The sequence below is a fragment of the Leucoraja erinacea genome, chromosome 2, assembly GCF_028641065.1.
Source record: "Leucoraja erinacea ecotype New England chromosome 2, Leri_hhj_1, whole genome shotgun sequence".
In the NCBI taxonomy this organism is placed as follows: domain Eukaryota; kingdom Metazoa; phylum Chordata; class Chondrichthyes; order Rajiformes; family Rajidae; genus Leucoraja; species Leucoraja erinaceus.
Window position 1 is genome coordinate 112336190 of NC_073378.1, and position 26663 is coordinate 112362852.

The 26663-nt window shown below is 47.1% G+C and overlaps 1 protein-coding gene across 1 annotated transcript in view; it reads left to right on the forward strand.

Moving 5' to 3' along the window:
- LOC129714255 (sodium channel protein type 4 subunit alpha-like) overlaps nucleotides 1-26663 on the forward strand; it is a 297253-nt gene that overhangs the window by 147690 nt on the left and 122900 nt on the right. The window contains 3 exon segments of the mRNA XM_055663806.1: nucleotides 1888-2241; nucleotides 15405-15543; nucleotides 19896-20134. Of these exon segments, the coding sequence (XP_055519781.1) occupies nucleotides 1888-2241; nucleotides 15405-15543; nucleotides 19896-20134 (732 nt within the window).

Genomic DNA, 26663 nt, shown 5'->3' on the forward strand with positions numbered 1-26663 from the left:
AGTTTTGGTCGGGGTGCTGTGTGTTGCGTTTCCTTGGAACGCCGGAGGTTGAGAGAAGACTGACAGAAGGATATAAAATTATGAGAGGCATAGATAGGGTAGACAGTCAGAACCTTTTTCCCAGAATGGAAATAATAAATACTGGAGGGCAGAGCTTCAAGGTGAAGGGCAGGAAAACCATGTACGTCTTTGGAGTGTGGGAGGAAACCGGGTCCCTGGCTCTGTAAATCAGCAACTCTACCGCTGCGCCACTGTGCCGCCCTAACTTGACTTATCATAGTTACTACTCTCACTACCCCTAGCACTCCTATCGATGGGGCATGTATATCCTCATTGACCTATAAAGACACCATTCAGCCCATTGAGCTTTGCACAGTTTTCAGAACATTCAATCTGTGCTGCTCCTCTACTGAATTCCCAGGAAACTATCCTCTCTGACATGACATCTCTCTCTCCCCCTCCCCTCCCCCCAAACTCTACCCCTCATCTACACTAAGGAGAATTTACAAATAACAAAGGACATTTATTGTCACGTACACCAATTGTGTCAGCAGTGAAATTTGTGACCTACCGTGCAGCACACAGATAAAGATAAACATAACACTACTAGCAGCTTAACAAAACGAACATAAAAAACGGCTCCCCCACAGCAGAATCAATGCAACAAAAACTGTGAGGGAAGGCAATAACAAAGTTCCAGGTCCAAAACTAATCAAAACTTGTTCAAACTAATGGGCACGTTGCGTGCAGTGGCAAAGGTCTGGGCTGAGCCTCACTTTGAGTGCACAGGGAGCTGAGCCCTCCGCAGCGCCACTACGGCGGCCCGATGTTTCAGGCCCTCTTGCCGGGATGATGGAACTCCGGCATCGGAAGAACACTCTCAGTGGCTTGGAGTTCCCAATTCACCAATTAATCTGTAAACTACCCTAACACATGCTAACTTACGCTGCCTCAGCAAGGCCACCAGCATAATCAAGGACCAGTCTCACCCTGGTCACTCCCTCTTCTCCCCTCTCCCATCAGTGCAAGAGGTACAGAAGTAAAGGCACACCTCCAGATTCAGGGCCAGTTTCATCCCAGCAGTTAGCAGGCAACTGAACCATCCTATCAGCATATAGGGAGCGGTCCTGACCTCCGAAATACCTCATTGGAGACCTTTGAATTATCTTTAATCAGACTTTACTGGACTTTATCTTGCGCTAAGCAAGATAAAGTCTACAAACTGGACGGCTTGATTGTAATTAGTCTTTTTGCTGACTGGGAATGCAACAAAAACTTTTTCGCTGTACTTCGAAACACATGACAATAATAAACTAAACTAAATTAAACCAAAACTAAATCAAAACTTAACCAAAACTAAACTTAGGATGGCACAGTGAGTGGTGCAGTGGCAAAGTTGCTGCTTTACATCGCCAGAGACCTGGATTCGAGGCTGACTACGGGTGCTCTCTGTAACGGAGTTTGCACGTTCTCCCTGTGATCGCGTGGGTTTTCCCCGGGCGCTCTAGTTTCCTTCCTCACTCCAAAGATATGCAGGTGTGGAGGTTAATTGGCTTCCGTAAAATTGTAAATTGTCCCTAGTGTGTAGGGTAGTGCTAGTGTACGGGGTGATCGCTAGTGTACGGGGTGATCGCTGATCTGTGTGGACTCGGTGGGCCACAGTGTATTTCTAAAGTCTATAACTAAACACTAACACACCTAAAACTAAAGCTAAGATGATCCTCCCTTGACAATGGAACACTACAGACCAACTCTTGCACTCCCATGGCCCAGTATTCTTTTCTAGTTGTGTTTTTGCACTGGTGCCCTGCTTGTTTTGCATGCCCTTCCCTGAGCATTGTTGCTTATTTGAACCACCTCAGTCCTCTACTCTCTCTCTGTCTGCAGCCTCTGCTGGCGCCCATCCTCACCAACCACCACCCCCTGCGGAGGGGCAGCATCTTCCGCTTCCGGACGCACTCGGTGGACGCCGCGGTGGAGAACACGTTCTCGGACGACGAGGGCAGCGTCTTCGACGAGAGCGAGAGCGTCAGGAGCTCGCTGTGCCTGCCCCAGCTCAACCGCACCAACAGTAACCAGAGCCACGGCAGCCAGCGGTCCGTGGCCGGCGGCCGCCGCAAGCTGCACAGCGCCGTGGACCAGAACGGCGTGGTGTCGGTGGTGGGAGGATCACCCAGCTCACCGCAGAGTACCCTGCGCCTTCCTCAGGTCACCGTCGACAAGCCATTCAACGACGACAATGTAAGTACGATTTGGCTTACGTTTAGTTTAAGTTTGGCTTGGGTTAGTTTGGTTTGGTTTAGTTTAGTTTAGTTTAGTTTGATTTGGTTCAGTTTGGTTTGGTTTCGTTTAGTGTAGCCTTGTGTAGTTTAATTTAGTGCATAGAGCTGTTACGTAACAGAACCAGAAACCCGCTTCACTCCCGACCTCGGGTGCTGTCTGTACGGAGTTTGCACATTCTCCCTGTGACCGCATAGGTTTCCTCCGGCTGCTCAGGTTTCCTCCCACATCCCAAAGACGAGTGGGTTTGTAGTGTAATTCACCTCTGCGGATTGCTCCCGGAGTGCAGGGAGTGGATGCGAAAGTGGGATAACGTAGAACGAGTGTGGATGGTCGATGGATGGTCTCGGTGTGGTCTCAGTGGGCCGAAGGGCCTGTTTCCATTCTGTATCTTTCAATCAATCAGTCAAGTTGATGTGATGTGTAATTCATTGATTGGTCTGTTCAAACTCTCACTAAATCAACAATAGGAATGGTATTCCTTTCGTTTAGTTCATTATTGTCATGTGTACAGTGAAAAGCTTTTTGTTGCATCTTATCCAGTCCGCGAAAAGACTGTACATGGTTACAATCAAGCCGTGCACAATGTTCAGATACAGGATAAAGGGTATAATGTTCTCATGGCTTTCCTGCACTGGTTCACTCCGTTAAAACTGAAATGCGAATGGAGGAAGGTTTTAAACAGAGAAGTCATTTAAGAACACACAGTGCTGGTCAGGCAGCATCTCTGGAGGACATGGCTAGGTGACCTTTCGAGTTGGGACCCTTGTTCAGAACTCGGGTGTCCCAACCTGATATGTCATCTCGCCATGTTTTTCAGATATGCTGCCAGACCTGCTGAGTTACTCCAGCACTTTGTGTCCTTTGTGTTTTAAGCAGCATCTGCAGTTCTTTGTTTCTGGATAAGTCATTGATCCACATTCTTCGCTAACAATATTTAAATACTAAAATAATATTTAAAAGGCATTCCAGTTTTAGACTCCCCAACTCTGGAGAAAAGACTATACCTTTAAGAAGGAACTGCAGATGCTGGAACATCGAAAGTTGACAAAAGTGCTGGAGAAACTCAGCGGGTGCGGCAGTATCTATAGAGCGAAGGAAATAGGCAACGTTTCGGGCCGAAACCCTTCTTCAGTTTTCAAGAACAGAATTTTGTTGTAACTTCTCAGCCCTCCAGTTTCATGCTCCTCTTCCCTGGGATACAAAATACCCATCACCCTCTGAAATACCCCATACATCTCCTTTAAACTTTTATCCTTTCTCCTTGAAGCTCTGCCCTCTGGTCTTTGATATTTCCATCCTGGGAGAAAGGTTCTGATTATCTACCCTATCTATGCCACTCATCATTTTACAAACGCCCATCTGTTCACCTGACAGCCTCCTTTACTCGAGAGAAACTGTCCCAGCTCACGCACTGGGCAGCGATTTCCAGTGGCCCATGAACCCGTCCATCAGGGAGGAAACCGGAACACCCAGAGGAAACCTTGTGCTCACAGGGGGAACGTGCAAACTCCGCACAGACATCAGGATCGAACCCGGGTCTACCTGATGCCCAAATGTGCTGCAAAATCCCTGTCCAACGCTGCCTAACGATGTACTCTACTTTGAAAACTGGGATTCCATTGAATGCCCAAGATGTTCCTGGATTTTGGAAGCAGCCTTTACTAAACCATACTGTTTGTGAACTTAACCCCCATACTTGAACCCTCAGAATTAGTGAGTTTGCATATGATGAGTGTTTGACAACACTGGGCCTCTACTCACTGGAGTTTAGAAGGTTGAGGGGGGACCTCATTGAAACTTACAGAATAATGCAAGGCATAGATAGAGTTGATGTGGAGAGGATGTTTCCACTGGTGGGAGAGGCTAGTCCAGAGTTCATAGACTCAGAATTAAAGGTCACTCATTTAGAAAGGAGGTGAGGAAGAACTTCTTTAGTCAGAGGGTAGTTAATCTGTGGAACTCATTGCCATAGAGGACTGTGGAGGCAAAGTCAGTGGATATTTTTAAGGCAGAGATAGACAAATTCTTGACTAGAACGGGTGTCAAGGGTTATGGGGAGGAGGCAGGAATATGGGATTCGGAGGCAGAGATCAACCATGATCGAATGGTGGAGTAGACTCGATGGGCCGAATGGCCTAATTTTACTCCAATAATCTGTAAACCTGTATCCACCCATCTGCCAATCAGAAAATATCCTTCACTTGTATCCATCCACCCGCCAATCAGAAAACTCCCCTCGCCTACATTCACCAATCTACCAATCAAAAAAAACCATTGCCTGTATCCACCGATCACATGCGTATTTCTTATAGAAACACATAAAATTATAAAAGGACTGGACAGGCTAGATGCAGGAAAAATGTTCCCAATGTTGGGGGAGTCCAGAACCAGGGGCCACAGTCGAAGAATAAAGGGGAGGTCATTTAAAACTGAGATGAGAAAAAAAAAATTTCACTCAGAGAGTTGTGAATTTGTGGAATTGTCTGCCACAGAAGTCAGTGGAGGCTAATTCACTGGATTAATTTAAAAGAGAGTTAGATAGAGCTCTATGGGCTAGTGGAATCAAGGGATATGGGGAGAAAGCAGGCACGGGTTATTGATTTTGAATGATCAGCCATGATCACAATGAATGGTGGTGCAGGCTCGAAGGGCCAAATGGCCTCCTCCTGCACCTATTTTTTATGTTTCTATGTTTGCCAGGCTATCTCCTGGCCACACTTCGCTCCCAGCTCTCTTCTCCCCCATCAGTCTAAAGAAGGGCCCTGACTCAAACGTCATCTATCCATGTTCACCAGAGATGCTGCCTGACCCGCTGAGTTACTCCAGCACTTTGGGGTCTTTGCAACCTTTCGAACTCTTGCCTTTTAAATGGGGATGAAATGTTACTTCACGCAGCGGCAACGCAGAAGACGAAACCTGTCATCTTGTGGCAATAAAGTAATTTAAAAGGTGTTGAAGGATTTGTGGTGTGCCGGGACAATGGAATTATCTGGAACTTTTAACCTCGGCTTCTGGTGACCATCTAGGGAGTTTGTGTTGTGGTGCTACATGGTACCTGTCATGGCAGCGATTGAAGTATGGCCTTAGTGTTTATTTTTAGAAAAACTTTTGTAGAAAAATAAACTTTATAGCATAACGGTGATGTCAACCACAACAACTTGCATTTACACGACAGGGTTATGGGGAGAAGGCAGGAAAATGGGATTAGGAGGCAGAGATCAGCCATGATTGAGTGGCAGAGTAGACTCGATGGGCCAAATGGCCTAATTTTACTCCTATAACTTGTGAACTTGTGACTGTCTTAACATGGTAAACCTGCCTGGGCATCTTACAGGAGTGCCATCAAATAAATTAAAAGAAGCTGCTGAAGTTTAGTTTAGTTTTGAGATACAGCATGGAAACGGGCCCTTTTGGCCCACCCAGTCCATGCCGACCATCGATCACCCTAGTTCTATGTTATCCCACTTTCTCATCTGCACCCTACACGCGAGGGCCAATTGACAGGGATAATTGACCTATAAACCCACACGTCTTTGGGATGTAGGAGGAAACCGGAGCACCCGGAGGAAACCCACGCAGTCACATGGAGATGGTGCACCTGAGGTCAATACTGCACCTGGGTCTCCGGCGCTGTGAGGCAGCAGCTCTACCAGCTATCTCCCAGCCCGCAAGTAGATAGGGTGGTAATGAAAGTGGTATGTTTGTCTCCATTGGTCGAGACATTGAATGTAAGAGTCAGGAAGTCATCTAGTTTCATAAAATTTGTTAGGTTACATTTGGAGGACTGTATGTATTTCTGGTCATCCCCATTACAGGAAGAGTATGAAGGCTTTGGAAAGGGTGCAGAAGAGGTTTACAAGGATGTATTCTTCATTAGAGAGGATTAGCTATAAAGAGAGGTTGGATAAACTTGGATTGCTTTCACTGGAGTGTCAGTGGTTGAGGGGAGATATGAAAGAGGTTTATAACATGATGAGAGCCAGGGATGGGGTAGACAGTCAGAACCTTTTTCCCCAGATGAAAACATCAAATATTAGAGAATAGAGGGGCAGTCCAGTGGCACAGCGGTAGAGTTGCTCCCTATAGCGCCAGAGATCCGGCTTTGAATCTGACTACGGGTGCTGTCTGTATGGAGTATTGTACCTTCTCCTGTAACCATGTGTGTTATCCCTGGGTGCTCCGGTTTCCCCCCCATACTCCAAAGACGTGCAGGTTTGTTGGTTATTTGGCCCCAGTAAAAATTGTAAATTCTCCCTGGTGTTATGGATAGTGTTAGTGTACCGATGTCCCTGGTCGGGGCGGACTCACTCGGTGGGCCGAAGGGCCATGTTTCCGCGCTATATCTCTGAACTAAACTAAACTTAATTAAACTGTCTCCAAGGTGAGAGGAGCAAAGTTCAAGGGAGATATGCGGGGGCAAGTTTTATTTTCACACAGTGAGTGGTGGGTACCTGGGGTATGTTGTCAAGGTTGGTGGTGGAAGTAGATAAAATATAGTGGCTTTTAGATAGGCACATGGATATGAAAGGAATGAAGGGATATGGAACACGTGCAGACAGAACAAGTAGCTTCAACTTGGCATCATGTTCGGACTTTATAGATACATTGTGGAAACAAGCCCTTTAGCCCACTGAGTCTGCGCCGACCAGCGATCACCCCGTACACTAGCACTATCCTACACACTGGGGCCAATTTACAGAAACCAACTAACCTACAAACCTGGACTTCTTTGGAGTGTGGGAGGAAATCAGAGCACCCAAAGAAAACCCACACAGTCATAGAGAGAACGTACAAACTCCGTACCGACAGCACCCGTGGTCCGGATCGAACTCAGGTCTCTGGCGTTATGAGGCAGCAACTCTACCACTGTGCCACTGTGCTGTGATAGATCAGATATAATAGCATAGGATTGGTTTAGAGGGATATGGGCCAAGAGCAGGCAGGTGGAACTATTGTAGATAGGGCATGTTGGTCGGCATGGGCAAGTTGGGCTGAAGGGCCTGTTTCCACTCTGTTGAATGGCCGAGTAGAGTCGATGGGCCGAATGGCCTAATTCTGCCCCTATGCCTTATGAGCTGGAAGGCACAAAGGGTTGTCGGGCTGGAGGAGGCTACAGAGGAAGAAGGAGGTGAGGGAATGGTGAACTTTGAAAGCAGACAGGAATCTAAAACCCCTAAAGTGATACTTGCACAGGGAGAACAATTAGTGAATCGGAGTGTGTGCTATGAAAGTACTGAAGAAGGGTCTCGACCCGAAACGCCATCCATTCCTTCTCTCCAGAGATATTGCCAGTCCCGCTGAGTTACTCCAGCATTTTGTGTCTGCAGTTCTATCCTATACATTTTGACTGCTCCACTGCAAAATCTCCTCAAGGTGTGTCTACTTCAAAGAGGTTCTTGAATTGAATTGAATTGAATTCCTTTATTGTCATTCAGACCTTACGGTCTGAACGAAATTTCGTGCCTGCAGTCATACATACAATAATACAATAATAAACAACAATAAACACAAATTAACATCCACCACAGTGTATCCTCCAAGCACCTCACTGTGGTGGAGGCAAAAATCTTAGGGCTGCCGTCTCTTCCCTCCTCTTCTCTCTCCTTTCTGGGACGAGAGTTCGGCAACATCCTCTTTCACTCCTCTCCCTCCGCGGTTCCTCCTGCCCTCCGACAAAACAAACTTCAAAGAGCCCTTGCTTTCCCTCTCTCTCCATCCCCTCCGCCTTCCCAGTTTTCCCACCAGTCTTACTGTCTCCGACAAAGATCCTATAGCAGAGCAAGATAGGCTACTCCTGCTAAATGCAATGGGCTGACGTGTAGTACGCTATGGAGGGAATCCTGGGCATTTTTCCCCGCCCATTTTAGTAACCTGAGCCTACCTGACCCGACCCGACCCGACCCGATTCACAGTGTAATCAATGTTGCGGGGCAACAGTTTGTGTGGGTTAGATTCATAAATCTGTCAGTTCAAACTTCTTGTCAAGAATAAAATTTGACTCTGGTAATTGTCTTTTTTAATGTTTTTTAAATCATTTATTTTTAAATGGCTCACAAACAGTGTTTGAGTTGATTTTGTAGTAACCGGAACCGACCCGCAGGGTAATTGACATTGCGGGGGAACTTTTTGTGTGTGATATAGGGTTAGATTCATAATTCTGTTAGTTCATAATTCTGTTAATTCTTGTTAAAGAATAAAATGTTTATAAACACACATACATGAAAATTATATAAATGTATATAATCATATAACACACACAATTATATTTCTTCTGATCCAATAATGAACTTTATTTCAGACTAGACAAGGGACATTAAATAAGAAACATTGTAAATAAGAAAGATTGTAAACCTCCCCGCAACTTCACACACACTTGGCCCTATCCCCTCTCCCACTGCCCCCCCGGCACTCCCTCACCTGCGCTCTCCTACAATGCTGCCCCTCCGGACACCACACTCCCTCTCCCGCTGCCCCGGGCCCCACACTCCCTCTCCCGCTGCCCCGGACCCCACACTCCCTCTCCCGCTGCCCCGGGCCCCCCACTCCCTCTCCCGGTGCCCCACACTCCCTCTCCCGCTGCTCCGGGCCCGCACACTCCCACTCCCGCTGCCCCGGACCCCACACTCCCTCTCCCGCTGCCCCGGGCCGTGCACTCCCTCTCCCCGCTGCCCCGGGCCGGATCCAATCTTTGGCCGGAAACGAGATGGCGGAACAAGATGGCAGGGGCTGGTTGCTAAAATGAGTCATAAAATCACCCATGAATCCGCCCATGAGCATACTACACGTTTGCGTGAGAGTAACCCATCTTGCTCTGCTATAGGATCTTTGGTCTCCGACTTTATTCTATCTCTGTCCCGCCCACTCCCCTGACATCAGTCTGAAGAAGGGTCTCGACCCGAAACGTTCCCCATTCCTTCTCTCCAGAGATGCTGCCTGACCCGCTGAGTTACTCCAGCATTTTGTGTCTACCTTTGTGTGATTTGAAAGGCAGCTTCAAGGTTGAGTGCTTACATTGGCTGAGATGACTATCTGTTTGGGAAGAATGTTGGCTGGGTTACTGGAAAAATTGTTTCTGACAGTCCGTGTTGTCAAAAAAGCAGTAGTTCAGTCTCGTGGTTCAGATCCCAGCTGAACACGAGACTGACTCTATGGGAGTTACACTAAATGCCAGCCGAGATTAGGAGAGGATTTTATATACTTGTATACATGCACCAAACAGCATGCCCCATATTCACTCACAGAATCGGAGTCACACAGCACAGAAACAGGCCCTTCGGCCCCACACGTCCTTTCTGTGCAAGATGCCATTAAGCTAGTCCCATTTTCCCATATTTGATCCATTTCCCTCTGAACCTTTCCTGTCCCTGTAACTGTTTGAGTCTTTTAAGTGTCGTAATAGTACCTGCCTTAACCACCTCCTCTGGCAGTTCGTTCCATATACCCATCAGCCTCTGAAAGTTGTCCCTCAGCTTCCTATTAAATCTTCCCCTCCTCACCTTAAATCCATGCCCATTAGTTTAGTTTAGTTTAGAGATACAGCGGGAAAGCCCTTCAGCCTACAGTGATCTCAGTACATTACACACTAAGGACAATTAAAAAATTTTACCGAAGCCAATTCACCTACAAATCTGTACGTCCTTGGAGTGTGGGAGGAAACCGTTGCACCCGGAGAAAAACAACGAGGTCACAGGGAGAACGTACAAAATCCGTACAGACAGTGCCCTTAGTCAGGATCAAACCCGGGTCTCCAGCGCTGTAAGGCAGCAACTCCACCACTGGGCCACTGGACCACCCTGGGGATTGATCATCCAACCCTTGGTGAAAAAAGCCATCTGGCTCAGGGATACCCAGTTGGGCACGGCATCATGTTTGGCACAGACATTGTGGGCCGAAGGGCCTGTTCCTCTGACTGTACCCCTCTGTGTTCCATGCTCCAAATGCTGAAGCTATAGGCGTGTTTATACTCATTAATTACTTTCTCAAATACCGTGTGGCATACAAACCCAAGGGCCAGAGCCCTCTCCCGCTGCCCCGGACCATGTATCATATTTACCCTAGGTAGGGATCTTGATGCCTGGGGCTGATGCCACCGTGAGATTGGCACATTGCCAGCTTGGGGAGTTAGGAATGCAAAACAGCGTTCTACCACTCCGTGCCTCTGTGTCGAGGGACCAAGAAAGATAATATTAAAAAAAAAAAACAAATTAAGCTGCATTGGTGTTCCCTGAAGAGCCTGTGATAAATGCAGAAATCCAATCTTCTGTCAGGCTTCTGGGAAAGCCGGAAAGCCTGACGTGAGAAAAATAAAATGACTTGCTCCCAGACTCCGTGACCTTGGGACCTATCTGCCCAACTCTCACCACTTAATCTCTTGGCCAAGGCTTGAAGAAAACCAATGCCCCAAAAACCAAAGTGCATTTAGGCAAATAAATCCCCAAAATATTAATCCCCACAGTTGTACATGGATAGTAAAGATTTAAAGGGATATGGGCCAAATGCAGGAAAATGGGAGTAGTGTAGAGTGGTCATCTTGGTCAGCGTGGATGAGTTGGCCTATGGAGGATGTAATTGACGCAGTCTTTATTAGCTTTTACAATCAGGTTGATCGGCACCATGCATGAGTGGATAGTGCGAATGAATTTCACTGCTTTGTGCATAGGTGACAATAAAGAACCATTGAACCATTGAGAATCAAACATATGCAAATGGTCACAAAGTGCTGGAGTAACTCAGTGGGTCAGGCAGCATCTCTGGAGAACATGCATTGGTGATGTTTTGGGTTGGGGCGCTTCTTCAGACTGATTGTAGATGGGGGAGGGTGGGAAGCTGGGAGAGAGGAGAGGCAGGACATAGGTGGACACAGGTGGGGGGTGTGTTGATAGATAGAAGGTTGGAACGAAGGCCAGAGATTAAAGCTGAAGATATGAATCAGTCTGAAGAAGGGTCCCGACCCGAAAAATCTCCTATCCATGCTCCCCAAAGATGCTGCCTGACCCGCTGAGTTACTCCAGCATTTTGTGTCCTTTTGTGCAAACCAGCATTTGCAGTTCCTTGTTTCATACATATCCATTCCCTTTTCTAGCAACTTTAGACCAAATGATGGATATCAGGGTTTGAAAGGGAACGATACAGATGGAGTTGAAGCGCTGAAACGGGCCCTTCTACCCAACACATCCATGCTGACCAAGATGTCCCATCCACTCTAGTTCCATTTTCCCACATTCATTTCACATCCCTCTAAACCTTTCGTATCCATGTACCTGTCCAATTGTCATATGAATGTTGTGATCGCACCTACCTCCTCAGTTCCCACTGTCTTGCTCTCTTGCTGAGTAATGCACAGTATCCTGGACTTAAACAGAAAGCGTTGTCCTTTTACCCTTCTTGGGACCAAACTCCCTGAGCCGAGCAGTTCAGATTCACCGGACTCTGAATGCCGCCTCTCCGCCATCTTTTCCAGGACTATACAAAGGGCGGGCAACAAATGACGGCCTTGCCAGCTACCTCTAAATCCCAGGGGAAAATGAAAGGAAACCAGGAGACCCAAATGGCAGCACAGTGATCAGGTTACTGGGTGGCACTGTGGCGCAGCAGTAGAGTGGCTGCCTTACTGTTACACAGACCCGGGTTCGATCCTGGGTGCTTTCTGTAGTGAGTTTGTATGTTCTCCCCGTGACCGTGCATGTTTTCTCCCAGAGCTCCAGCTTCCTTTCACATTCCTGATCGGTTTGTATAGCAAGAAAAACAAAGCTTTTCACTGTTCGTCAGTAGGCATGGCAATAATAAACCTAAGCTGAAGCATAAAACCATCCTTGAAGCTCAACCTTTATTCCAGATTTAGTTAATTAGTTGAATGTAAGTTCACGGCTGACAACTTGCATTCCTGAATAATGCTTTGGACCTTTGAACACTTTACTTTAGACTTTAGAGATACAGTGCGGAAAGAGGCCCTTCGGCCCACCGAGTCTGCACTGACCAGCGATCACTCCATGCACTAACATTAAAGCACTGACACTAAAGTGAAGAAAGCGAATGGCATGCGGCCTTCGTAACAAGAGCAGTTGAGTATAGGAGCAAAGAGATCCTTCTGCAGTTGTACAGGACCCTTGTGAGACCACACATAGAGTATTGTGTGCAGTTTTGGTCTCCAAATTTGAGGAAGGACATTCTTGCTATTGAGGGAGTGCAGCGTAGGTTCTCAAGGTTAATTCCCAGAATGGCAGGACTGTCATATACAGGGCTCTCACTTAACTTTTATTCCCTGTTGGCAGCCGGGCAACTTTGACAGCTTTTTAGATTGCCAAATGACAGTTTAGGTGGTCATTTAAGACGGTTTGCATGACGCGTGCGATAGTTACGAGTCGGAATTATGCTCAATGAAGCATTTACATATTATGTTCAAGAAGGAACTGCCGATGCTGGAAAATCGGAGGTAAACCAAAGTGCTGAGGAAACTCAGCTGGTGCGGCAGCATCTATGGAGCGAAGGAAATAGGCAACGTTTCAGGCCGAAACCCATCAGTCTGAAGAAGGGTTTTGGCCCGAAACGTTGCCTATTTCCTTCGCTCCATAGACGCTGCCGCATCCGCTGAGTTCCTCCAGCAATTTTGTCTACATTCACATATTATTCTGCTTCAAATAACTCACAAACTAAACATATTCACCAATCAAGACATGAAATATACCACAATGACATGCGGCAAAATTATAATACAGTATCACAACTATTTTTACACATTGCAATTAATGCAATTTCTATTAGTTCTTTCCACTTCCAAACAAAAATGTGGTTGGATTATTCAGCGTATGATCAACTTGTGTCAATAAATCTTAGACCATGGTAACATATATACTTAACCATGTACACTACAGATTGATGCAAGCATGTTTTCTGTGAAGGACCGAAAATTATCATGACATGGTCATAGCATGGGTCGTTATTGCTATTGGCACAGAAACACTCTCGCATCCCACATAATTTATCCACAACAAAATATACAGGTTGCAAGGAAATTTCTAAAGGCATTTTATGATAATAGCTGTTAAAACTGACTATACCCATCTGACAGGTTAAACATTACACTAACTGACAAGAGATGGCCAAAGGACATAACTGCAGCATATGTTCTTTTGGTAATATATTTAAAGGTGTCAAAACGGCACATTGCTGGACATTCAGATTAGTTGTACGTGTTGTGAACAGCAATGAAGATACCCAGTTTGTACGCTCCAGATTTAAAAAAAATTATTGATAAACGCTGTTTCCATCATTCCCACTTCAAAATTAACATTAAAATTTCAACTGAAATATCTCCTGACCTAAATTGTGATGTATATGACCGACTGTAAAAGTAAAAGCTGGATAAATCCAACGTATAGTTATGAATGTTGCTCATTAAATAACGACAGTACTGATACTCGTTGGCAGAGTGGTATGCAGCGGCCGCTATCAGGGCGGGCAGGGTGCGGGAGGAGGAGGAGATGGAACCGCTGTCGCGGCCGCTGCATACCACTCTGCCGACGGCGCTATCAAAACAAACCCTCCTGCATGCCGAGGCCGAGAGGTGGGAGGGAGGGAGGGGGAGGCCTCCTTCCGCTGTCTGAAGCAGCTGCACCAAAGATCCTATAGCTATAGGATCTTTGAGCTGCACCGCTCGGCCCCGTACTTTGCTGTTGGCTGGCAGAGGAGGGGAGGCAGTGGCGAGGAGATCCCAACTGTCTCCCAATAGTGGCCGCTGTTCCGGGCCCGTCATTCGCTCCGACCCTTCGTCACCCCGCATCTAGTATCTTTTCCCCCCACTACAGCCGCCACCAACACGAAACGTTGCGTTCCTTTTCTCCAGAGATGCTGCCTGACCTGCTGAGTTACTTCAGTTTTTTGTGTCTATCGGTAATAACCAGTATTTGCAATGTCATGCCGGGCAAAATGACTCGACGTTGCCGGGCGGCACTTTGGGTGGTCAATGGCACCCGGGCAACCATTAATTTTGAGCCCTAATATATTGATAGAATGGAGCGGCTGGGCTTGTATACTCTGGAGTTTAGAAGGATGAGAGGGTATCTTATTGAAACATATAAGATTATTAAGGGTTTGGACACACTAGAGGCAGGAAACATTTTCCCGATGTTGGGGCAGTCCAGAGCCAGGCGCCACAGTTTCAGAATAAGGGGTAAGCCATTTGGAATGGAGATGAGGAAAAACTTTTTCACACAGGGAGTTGTGAGTCTGTGGAATTCTCTGTCTCAGAAGGCGGTGGAGGCCGGTTCTCTGGATGCTTTCAGGAGAGTTAGATACAGCTCTTAAAGATATCGGAGTCTGGGACAGGGGGAGAAGGCAGGAACGGGGTACTGATTGTGGATAATCAGCCATGAATAGATTGAATGGCGGTGCTGGCTCGAAGGGCCAAATGACCTACTCCTGCACCTATTGTCTATTGTCTATTATCCTACACACTACGGGACAATTTACAATTTTACAAAAGCCAATTAACCTACAAACCTATACATCTTGGAGTGTGGGAGAAAACAGGAGGACCCAGAAAAACCCCACGAGGTCACGGGGTGAATGTACGAAGTCTGTACAGACAGCACCCATAGTTAGGATTTAACATAGATCTCTGGCGCAGTAAGGTTGCAACTCTACTGCTGCGCCACCGTGCTGCCCGTGGGATACTTCACAAAAATGGGGAAGAGGCGATATAGATAGTTTTAGTTTTATTGGTAAACATTTTTCATTTTAGCCAGTTTGCACAATGCCACAGACGGTTGTGGAGGCCGCCGTTGGGTATTTTAAAGGTGAAATTGAAAGAAACTGCAGATGCTGGTATACAATAAAGGTAGATACAAAGTGAGACAAATCTGAAGAAGAGTCCCAACCCAAAATATCATCCATCCTTATTCTCCAGAGATGAAGCCTGACCCGCTGAGTTACTCCAGCAGTTTGCGTCTATCTATTGACAGAGACTTGATCGGTACGGGTGTCGTTGGTTATGAGGAGAAGGCAGGAGAAAGGGGTTGAGAGGGAGAGATAGATCAGCGATGATTGAATGGCGGAGTAGACTCGATGGGCTTCATGGGCCCAATTCTGCTCCCATGACTTATGACCTTTCGGGATCTCCTCAGCAGACCTCCCTGTCGGACAACGAGACGAGCAAGTGCCAGCTACTGACGGATCACCGAGTGTCGGTGAGTTACCTGGAGGAGTCGCACCAACGAGAGCGGGCGGTCAGTGCGGCCAGCATCATCACCAACACCATGGAAGGTAAGACCAGCAGGCAGCGCAGAAGCACGTACATGCCTCCAGGTGGGAAGCAGGTGGGCGGGAAGGTCCTGACGCAGGGTCCCCATCTGAAGCATAGACCATCCCTCTGCCTCCACAGACGCCGCATGGCTCGATGAGTTCCTCCGGCATTTTGCTTTTGGCTGCTGAGAAATAAGGCTGGTTGATGATGAATTAAGTGCAGTTAAGTTGGATTGCGTTTGCCAGTGGAAAATAGAGTCATACAGACATACACCTTGGAACCAGGCCCCTCGGCCCAACTTTCCCACACCGACCAACATGTCCCATCTACACTAGTCACACCTGCCTACGTTTGGCCCATATCCCACTAAACCTGTCCTATGCATGTATCTGTTTCATAAACGTTGCAATAGTCTGTTTCAACTACCTCCTCTGGCAGCTCGACCCATGTTGCTCAAAATTGTGGAAGGGCCGGTTTTCACGTTGTATATCTAAACCATAAACTCAGCTAAATCTGTTACAATGACGGTAAACTCAGCTAAACTATTTACATCCTACTGTAAACTTGGCTATATCTCATAGACTAACCTTAGAATGGAGAAATAAGGAGAACGTAGATAGGTGACATTTCAGGTCAGACCCTTCTTCAGACTGATTATGTGGGTGGGGGGGATATAAAGCTGGAAGAGGAGTTGACAAAAGCTAGATGAGTCGATGAAAAGCTAGATGAGCATAGATGAGTTGGGCCGAAGGGCCTGTTTTCATGCTGTATGACACTGTGACTGTGGGAGGGAGCAGGGCCAAATCACACAGAACAGCAAGGTGAAAGATTTGGAAAAAGGGTGCGATGAGACAGATTCAGTTTTCTTCAGAAATTTCAGACTGCAGGGGCGGCACAGTATTGCATCGGTAGAGTTGCTGCCTTATACTGCCAGAGACTCACTACGGGTGCTGTCTTAATGGAGTTTGCACATTCTCCCTGTGACCGCCTTGGTTTTCAGCAGGTGCTCCAGTTTCCTCCCACACTCCCAATAGATGTACAGGCTTGTAGGTTAATTGGCTTTGGTAAAATTGTAAAATCATCCCTAGTGTGTAAAATAGTGCTAGTATACAGGGTGATCGCAGTTCGGCGCAGATTTGGTGGGCTGAAGGGCCTGTTACCGCACTGTATCTCGAAAGTATAAAAATTAATTAAATGAGGATACAAGCAATTGTGTAATAGAGAGAAGCAAAAATGTAATGACGCTGTGTTTGAAGATCATAATATAATACTGGCTTTGACGTACACAGTACTGCCAATGTAGATGCACCCTCTATGTTGAATTAGGGAGGCGTTGGGGAAGTGATGTTGCAGTAGGAGAGGTCCTATACACGGGGATAGTGCTGCCGCTAAATTATGTTAATACTTTGACCCCCGACAGTCAGTAAATACATAGCCATTTCTGCAATGAGAACAAGGATGGGAGTGCTGAATATTCCTACTGCTTGTTGACATCCCCTCCGAGTGAAAATCAAACCACATGCTCAGAATACCCCAAAAGGTTGGGTCAGTGCTTTTTCATTGAAGCAGACCTGAACTTGTGAAATACCTCTTAAAGATGTATCTCCTTGACAATAACTCGGCAATGAACTTGACTTGAGTTGATTGAAAGATACAGCATGAAAACAGGCCCTTCGGCCAAGCGAGAACACGCTGAACACCCGTCCACACTAGTTCTATGTTATCCCACTTTCTCACTCTCTACACACTAGGGGCAGTTTACAGATTAACCCACAAACCCGCACCTCTTTGGGACTTCGGAGGAAAACGGAGCACCCAGAAGAAACTCATTGGTGTCTTTGGCAAATCATTTTCCTACAAGCTGTTTAAGGGCCTGACTAGTTTAGTTTAGTTTAGAGCTACAGCATGGAAGCAGGCCCTTTGGCCCATCAAGTCCACGCTGACCATCGTTCCCCCGTTCACACTAATTCTATGTTAACCCACTTCATACACACTAGGGACAATTTATAGAGGACCACTTAACCTACAAACCCGCACGTCTTTGGGATGTGGGAGAAAACCCGGAGCACCCGGAGGAAACCCACGCGGTCACAGAGAGAACATGCAAATTCCATGCACAGACAGCATCCGAGGTCAGGATCGAACCCGTGTCTCTGGTGCTGTGAGGCAGCAGCAGCATTACCAGCTGCGACAATGGGGCGCCCAACCTGAAGCACTGACTGTGTCTAGCGCTCCCCGAGTGTCTCCAACATTTCGCAGTTTATTGATCAGTGCGTAATGACCAGATAGTCTTGAGTGGAAGATAAAAATATAGAGAGAGCATTTGCACTGAATGTTCTTTTACTGCACTGTACACTCCATGTAATTCTATGCTTTGCAGCCAAACCTAAACAAATAACAATGAATGGACATATTCAGGGAAAACGAGTGTGTAGGTTAATTAACAAACATGCTCCTTTTGTTCTGCAAAGCCACGCGTTATTGTGAAATTAAAACCTGGACCAAGTTTTTTGTGACAGCGTAGGTGTGCAAATAATCTGATTATTTCTCCCTGTCTGAAAGCAGCCCCGCTTAAGCTTTCCCTCCAGCAACATCCGTAAGCTAATTTACTGGCAAATAAAGCGGCTGATACGATGCAGGGCTCGCATTTCGGAAGTCGCTGCTGCGGGGATGCAGCAACGCCGATTGGTGCATTTGAATGCAACAGCTGCGCCATCAGTAAGACCCCCTCCGGCCACCAGAAACACTCAAAGTAACCTGTTATGGGAATTGAATGGTTTTTTGTTATACACAATACAATACAATACACAATACAATTTATTTGTCACTTGAACCTCATAGAGGCTCAAGTGAAATGTTGTTTCTGCAGTCATACATACAAGAAAAAAATCACCCAAGACACAACACAATTTACACAGACATCCATCACAGCGCATCTCCACCTCGCTGTGATGGAAGGCAAAAAAAAAACGTATCTCTCCCCTGCACTTCCCTCTCCCCCCGATGTCAGAGTCAAATTCAGAGCCAGAGCCCGAGCCCCCGGCGGGCGATAACAATTGTCCCGCGGCCATTAACGCCGCGCCGGGTGATGCAAGGCCGCGCTCCGGGTCTTGTTGTTGGAGCTCCGGGCGGACATTGGCAAAGTCCCGCAGTCGTTGAAGCCACGCCGGGCGATGATGTAAGGCCCCGCCTTAGCTAAGGTTACCACATGTACTGAGGTGTGGCTTAGTTTTGTTTTAGTTTAGCTTATAAATACGACGCGGAAACAGGCCCTTCGGCCCTCCTAGTCCAGGCTGACCGTCGATCACCCATTCACACTAGACTTTAGACTTTATAGATACAACATGGAAACAGGCCCTTCGGCCCCCCGAGTCCGCACCGAACACTGATCATCCCATACACTCGCACTATCCTTCACACTAGGGCCAATTAAACATTTTTTTAAACAAAGCCAATTAAACTACAAAGCTACACGTCTTTGGAATGTGGGAGGAAACCGGAGCACCCGGAGAAAACACACGCGGTCACAGGGAGAATGTACAAACTCCATACAAACAGCACCCATAGTCAGGATCGAACCCGTGACTGGCGCTGCAAGGCAGCACCTCAATCACTGCGCCACCGTGCCATCCCTGTCAAATGATATTTTGCAGACATTTCAGTCAATTATTACCATACATAAGCACAATACTTGACTAAGTACAGAGCATATAGAAATAGCCCTCTATACAATTTTTCACAGTCCAAGCTGCGGCTGGCCGTAAAGTTGTGTTTACTGACACTCCACACGCTGGTGTTACACTGAGGATCACACACCACTGGGAATTGGCCTGAGTCGATCAACATGGGTTGGTGGCAGACTGCAGGGAAGATTCAGTGGGAGTGACATTTGTGTGGTGCCTAGCACATCCTCGTCTGAGTCCATCTCAACACAAGGCGTAGATAGGGTGGACAGTCAGAGCCTTTTAACCCTGGGCGGAGATGTCCAACACTAGAGGGCATAGAAATAAGGTGAGGAGTAAAGTTTAATGGAGATGTGTGGGGCCAGTTTGGTTATACAGAGAGTAGTGGGGACCGGGAGTAATGGTGGAGGCAGATGCCATAGTGATGTTTAAGAGGCTTTTAGATAGGCACATGGAAGTGCAGGGAGTTGAAGAATATGGATCATGTTCAGAGAGATGAGATTTGTTTAATTAGGCATCTTGTTCGGTACAAACAATGTGGGCCGAAGGGCCATTCCTGGGCTGTTCTAGGTCCTATGTCCTGATGAAGTTCCACTGGTGATGTTCCAGCAACACAGTGAGTCTTCAGTGCTGGAGCTTAAAGTTCACCGTTTAACACCACCCCTTTCCCCTGTCGTTTGATTCCCCAGAGCTTGAAGATTCTCGGCTGAAGTATCCTCAGTGCTGGTATTACTTTTCACAAACTTTTCTTATCTGGAACTGTTGTCCGATGTGGATTAAAACAAAGAAGATTATGAAGTACATCGTGATGGATCCCTTCCTGGACTTGGCCATCACCATATGCATCGTGCTCAACACCTTGTTCATGGCCCTGGAGCATCAGCCAATGTCCGACGAGTTCAATAACATGCTCCAAGTGGGAAACCTGGTAAGGAGCCAACATACAGACAGACAGAGCCCTGTACTGGGGAGAGCCAGGAAAACCAGACGTCTCCTCCGGCTCCGTGTTGTGTGTGTATCTGTATCTGTCTGTCTCTTTCTGTTTGTCTGTGTCTGTCTGCCTGTCTGCCTGTCTGTCTGTCTGTCTGTCTGTCTGTCTGTCTGTCTGTCTGTCTGTCTGTCTGTCTGTCTGTCTGTCTGTCTGTATCTATCTGTGTGTGTGTCTGTCTGTCTGTCAGTGTGTCTGTCTATATGTATCTGTCATGTATAGAAACATAGAAACATAGAAATTAGGTGCAGGAGTAGGCCATTCGGCCCTTCGAGCCTGCACCACCATTCAATATGATCATGGCTGATCATCCAACTCAGTATCCCGTACCTGCTTTCTCTCCATACCCCCTGATCCCCTTAGCCACAAGGGCCATATCTAACTCCCTCTTAAATATAGCCAATGAACTGGCCTCAACTACCCTCTGTGGCAGAGAGTTCCAGAGATTCACCATTCTCTGCGTGAAAAAAGTTCTTCTCATCTCGGTTTTAAAGGATTTCCCCTTTATCCTTAAACTGTGACCCCTTGTCCTGGACTTCCCTAACATCGGGAACAATCTTCCTGCATCTAGCCTGTCCAACCCCTTAAGAATTTTGTAAGTTTCTATAAGATCCCCTCTGTGTGTGTGTGCATGTTTGTTTGTCTCTACATGTTTGTGTGCCTGTCTATGTGTACATGTCTATCTGTGTGTTTGATGGTGTGTGTGTGTGTATAGCCTGAGTGTGCATGTGTGCGTGTGCAAGCAAGGATGTGAGGTGTACAAAGATGCGTCTGTTGGACACAAGGTGCCCATGCGCACCTGGGTGGTGGGAATATACTTAGTGCGTCTGTGTAAATGGAGAACAGAAATGCATTGAGCCACAGAGTTGTAGGGACATTTGTGTCAGGGCGTCCTGCAAGCCAGCGCACGTGTGGGGATGTACATTGAGAAGATGTGCCATGTCTCTTTGTGTCCAGATTTGACTCATGGAGGCACAGTAATATACAGCATGAAAACAGGCCCTTTGGCCCAACTTGTCCATGTTAACGAGCTAGTCTCGCTCGCAGGCACCTGGCCAACATTCCTCCAAACTTTTCCTACCTGTCTAAGGTCTTTTAAAAGTTGTAAATGTACCAACCAACCGCTTCATCTGATATCTCATTCCATGTATACATCACTCACTCGCTGTGTGAAAAACATACCATTCATTTAAATCTACCCCCTCTTTCCTTAAACCTATGCCCTCTAGTTTCAAAGGTCTTTTATTGTCATATGTGCCAATTAAGGTACAGTGATATGTGAATTACCATACAGCCATTTGAAAAAAAAAGCACCAAGACACAAAACTACATAAAAGTTAACATAAACACCCACCACAGTGGATCCCCCACATTCCTCACTGTGATGGAAGGCAAAAAAGTCCACGCTTCTTCCTCTTTATTCTCCCGCGGTCAGAGCAGTCGAAGCTCCCGCAGCCGTAGGGCGAAGCTCCCGCGATAGGGCGATCGAAATTCCCGCTTCAGGGCGGTCGAAACTCCCATGGCTTGGAGTTCCCGAAGTCAGTGTCCGATCAGAGACCGCGAGCTGTGTGATGTTAAGTCCGCAAGCACCCAAGCTCTGAGATCGACCCCTGGCAAAGGGATGGCAAGCTCCACAATGGTAAGTCCCCAGGCACCCGCGCTGGAGCTCTCAAAAGCCGGTCTCCAGCAAAGGCCGCCAAATCCTCGATGTTAGGCCGCAGTGCGGATGGAGATACGATACAGGAAAAAAATCGCATCTCCATCGAGGTAAGAGATTGGAAAAGGTTTCCCTCAACCCCACCCTCCACACAAAACAAACTAAAGATCACTAAAAACATAAATTTGACACATACAATTAAAACACAAAGAAGGAAAGGCCGGAGATTCTGTTTCCATGCTGTATCTCTAAACTAAACTAAACTCCATTAGAATCTGCTAGAGTTTGGGGCAGGATAATGTGACTGTGCATTCTGAGGGAGTCTGTGGGATTCGGAACCGTTGGTGATAGCTGAAGGATATCAAGTACATGGGCAAAACGCCCACTCTGAGTGACTGCTGGCAACCTGAAGCATTGAAGCTGAGTGCTTTGAACTGAAGAGATCGCATCAGAGAGGCACGCTGTGAGAAGATAAAAACCACACGTCTACGGTGTATGTGATTCAGTGACAGCTTCCCGTGACTTTAGAGACCAAGTGTGGAAACAGGCCCTTCAGCCCACCGAGTCATTGCTGACCAGCAATCACCTCGTACACTATCCTACACACTAGGGACAATTTACAGAAGCCAATTAACCTCCAATCCGGCATGTCCTTGGAGTGTGGGAGAAAAAGGGATTACAGGGAGAACGTACAAACTCTGCACAGACAGCACCCGTAGTCAGGATCGAACCCGGGTCTCTGGCGCTGTAAGGCAGCAACTCTACCGTTGTGCCACTGTGCTGCCCAAAAACACATATCAACCAGACTCAGGTATAGTTTCTTCCTTTCTGTTGTGGAAACGAGGAGCTGCAGATGCTGGTTTACAAAAAAGGACACAACATGCTGGAGTAACTCAGGTCCCTCCCTTCCCCAACCTGAAACGTCACCTAGATCCATGTTCTCCAGGGATGCTGCCTGACTTGCTGAGTTACTCCAGCACTTTGTGTCCTTTTTCTTCCCCTCCAGCAAGTCTGCCGCTGCACCACTGTCTCGCCCTACTTTTTACTTTATTTGTCGTAGCCACGCTGCAGCTGAACATTGTGTTGTTTGGGCCACATTTGGAGTACTCGGTACAGTTCTGGTTACCCCACTGTGGAAAGGATGTCATTGAACTGGAAAAGTTGCAGGGAAGATTCACAAAGATGTTATCGGATCTGGAAGGTTTGACTGATCAGGAGAGAATGGATAGGCTGGGTCTATTTTTCCAGGAGTATAAGTCATAATCATACAACACAGAAACAGGCCCTTTGGCCCAACTTGCCCATGCCCAGCAAGATGTCCCATCAACACTAATCCCACCTGCCTGTATTTGTCCTGTATCCCTCTAAACCTTTCCGATCCATGTACCGGTCCAAATTTCTTCTAAATGTTGTTATAGTACTTTTCTCAACTACCTCCTCTGGCAGCTTGTCCAGACATCCTCCAACCTCTGTGTCAAACTGTTGCCCCTCAGATTCCTATTAAATCTTTCCCCTCTCACCTTATATCTTTCCCATCTCACTTTCAAATCATGAAGGACATGGAGTCATAGCCATAGAGTGATACAGTGTGGAAACAGGCCCTGCAGCCCAACTTGCCCACACCGGCCAATATGTCCCAGCTACACTAGTCCCACCTGCCAGCTCTTGGTCCATATCCCTCCAAATCTGTCCTATCCATGTGCCTATCTAACTGTTTATTAAACGTTGGGATAGTCCCATCCTTAACTACCTCCTCGGGAAGCTTGTTCCATACACCCACCACCCTTTGTGTGAAAAAGTTACCCCTCAGATTCCTATTAAATCTTTTCCCCCTAACCTTGAACCTATGTCCTCTGGTCCTCGATTCCCGAACTCTGGGCAAGAGGTTCTGAGCATCTACCTGATCTATTCCTCTCATGATTTTATACACCTCTATATAAGATCACCCCTCATCCTCCTGTGCTCCAAGGAATAGAGACCCAGCCGACTCAACCTCTCCCTGTAGCTCACATCCTCTAGTCCTGGCAACATCCTTGTAAATCTTCTCTACACCCTTTCAAGCTTGACAATATCTTTCCTATAACATGGTGCCCAGAAATAAACACAATATTCTAAATGTGGTCTCACCAACGTCTTATACAACTGTAACATGACCTCCCAACTTCTATACTCAATAATTTGACTGATGAAGGCCAAAGTGCCAAAAACCTTTTTGACCACCTTACCTACCTGCGACTCAACCTTCAAGGAACCATGCACCTGCACTCCTAGATCCCTCTGCTCTACAACACTCCCCAGAGGCCTACCATTCACTGTGTAGATCCTGCCCTTGTTAGATGTCCCTAAATGCAACACCTCACATTTCTCTGTATTAAATCCTATCAACCATTCCTCAGCCCACCTGGCCAATCGATCCAGATCTTGCTGCAAGCTTTCACAACCATCGACACTATCTGCAAAACCACTAACTTTTGTATCATCTACAAACTTGCTAATCTTGCCCTGTATGTTCTTATCCAAATCATGAATGTAGATGACAAACAGTAACGGGCCCAGCACCGAACCCTGTGGCACACCACTAGTCACAGGCCTCCAGTACGAGAAGCAACCTTCCACCATCACCCTCTGCTTCCTTCCATGAAGCCAATTTGCTATCCATTCAGCTACCTCTCCTTGGATCCCATGTGATCTAACCTTCCAGAGCAGCCTACCATGCGGAACCTTGTCGAATGCCTTACTGAAATCCATGTACACAACATCTACAGTTCTGCCCTCATCGACCTTTTTAGTCACGTTTTCAAAAAACGCAATCAGATTAGTGAGACACGACCTCCCACATACAAAACCATGGTGACTATCCCTAATCAGTCCTTGCCCATCCCAATGCCTGTATATCCTATCCCTCAGAATACTCTCTAGTAACTTTCCAACTACAGATGTTAAGCTCACCGGCCTATAGTTCCCAGCATTTTCCCTGCCTCTCTTCTTGACTGGAGTCACAACATTAATCACCCTCCAGTCTTCTGGCACCTCTCCTGCATTTAAGGACGACTCCTAAATTTCAACCAGAGCTCCCGCAATTTCCTCTCTAGTTTCCCACAATGTCCTGTATACGGATATATCTGTATTTGTCCTGTATCCCTCTAAACCTTTAGATAAAGTAATTAGCCACAATCTTTTCCCCAGGGTAGGAGAGTCTAAAAGACATAGTTTGAAAATAAAAGATTCAAAGTGCTGGAGTAACTCAGCGGGTCAGGCAGCTATTCTGGAGAACATGGATAGGTGACGTTTTAGGTCGACTGAAGTCTGAAGGAGGGTCCTGATTCTTTTCCCCATCACCTCCGCTCATTGATCCAAATCCCACCCCTGCACATTGCCTGAACTCTCTCCTACCTCCGCTCATTGATCCAAATCCCACCCCCCCTGCACATTGCCTGAACTCTCTCCCATGTCCTCCAACACCCATCTATGCCTGGACTCTCCACCACGTCTCAAAGCACTCATCCCTTGCCCAGTGTCTGAAATCTCCCCCACATCATTCCCACGCCCACCTTTACCCCAGTGCCTGAACTCTCTCCCATGTCACCAGCACCCACCCCAGCCCACTTGCCTGAACGCTCCAGTCATCAAGTGTGGGTCTTATTTAAGCAGCTCCCGTGACTGGGCCTCTCTGCTCTCGGAGTGTGAAATGAGTGGTGGGAGCCGTCAAACCACTGCGGCAATCTAATCTGCTGTCCCGAGATGTGCAGCGCACTGAGATAAGGGTGGTGAAAGGAGCACGTGTGACTTGACGGCACTCTGGAGGCCTCTCCTCCTGCTGCTGTAAGCCGTTTGATGGCAGCAAGCCAACATCATGTGGGATGCAGGGACCACAAACCCAGACGTTCCGCCCTGTCCTTCAGTGAGGTCTGATCCCAGTTGCTGCTCCATCTTTCCCATTGACCGAAGACAGACACAAAATGCTGGAGTAACTCAGACGGTCAAGCAGCATCTCTGGAGAAAAGGAATAGGTGACGTTTTGGGTCAGAGCCCTTCCTCAGACTCACATATACTGTTGGTGCTGCACAGCGGGTAGAGCCGCTGCTTCATGGCGCCAGAGACACCGGTTCGATCCTGACCTTGAAACAGGCCCTTCAGCCCAACTTGCCCACACCGCCTAACATGTCCCATCTACATTAGTCCCACCTGCCTGTGTTTGGCTCATATCCCATCTAAACCTGTCTTATCCATGTACCTGTCTAAATGTTTTCTTAAATGTGATAGTAGTTTGTTCCTTCATCCGGCACTTCGTTCCATTACCTACCACTGTTTGTATAAATAAAGTTGCCCCTCGGGTTCATATTAGATCTTCCCTCCTGATCTTAAACCTATGTCCACAAGTTCTCTATTCCTCTACTCTGGGCAAAAGACTGTGCATTTACCCGATCTATTCCTGCCATGATTTTGTAAACCTCTATAAGATCACCCCTCATCCTCCTGTGCTCCGAGGAATAGAGTCCCAGCCTGCTCAACCTCTCCCTATAGCTCAGGCCCTTGAGTCCTGGCAACATCCTGGTCTGAAGAAGGGTTTCGGCCCGAAACGTCGCCTATTTCCTTCACTCCATAGATGCTGCTGCACCCGCTGAGTTTCTCCAGCATTTTTGTGTATCCTTGTAGGTACATGTGGGTTTGCAGGTTAATAGGCCCTCTGTAAATAGCCTCTAGTGCAAGGGTTCCCAACCTGGGGTAGATTTACCCCCAGGAGGTAAATTTCGCCTACCCAGGGGGTAAATGTGTTGATTCTAGATTTGTACATATTTTTTCTCATTGACT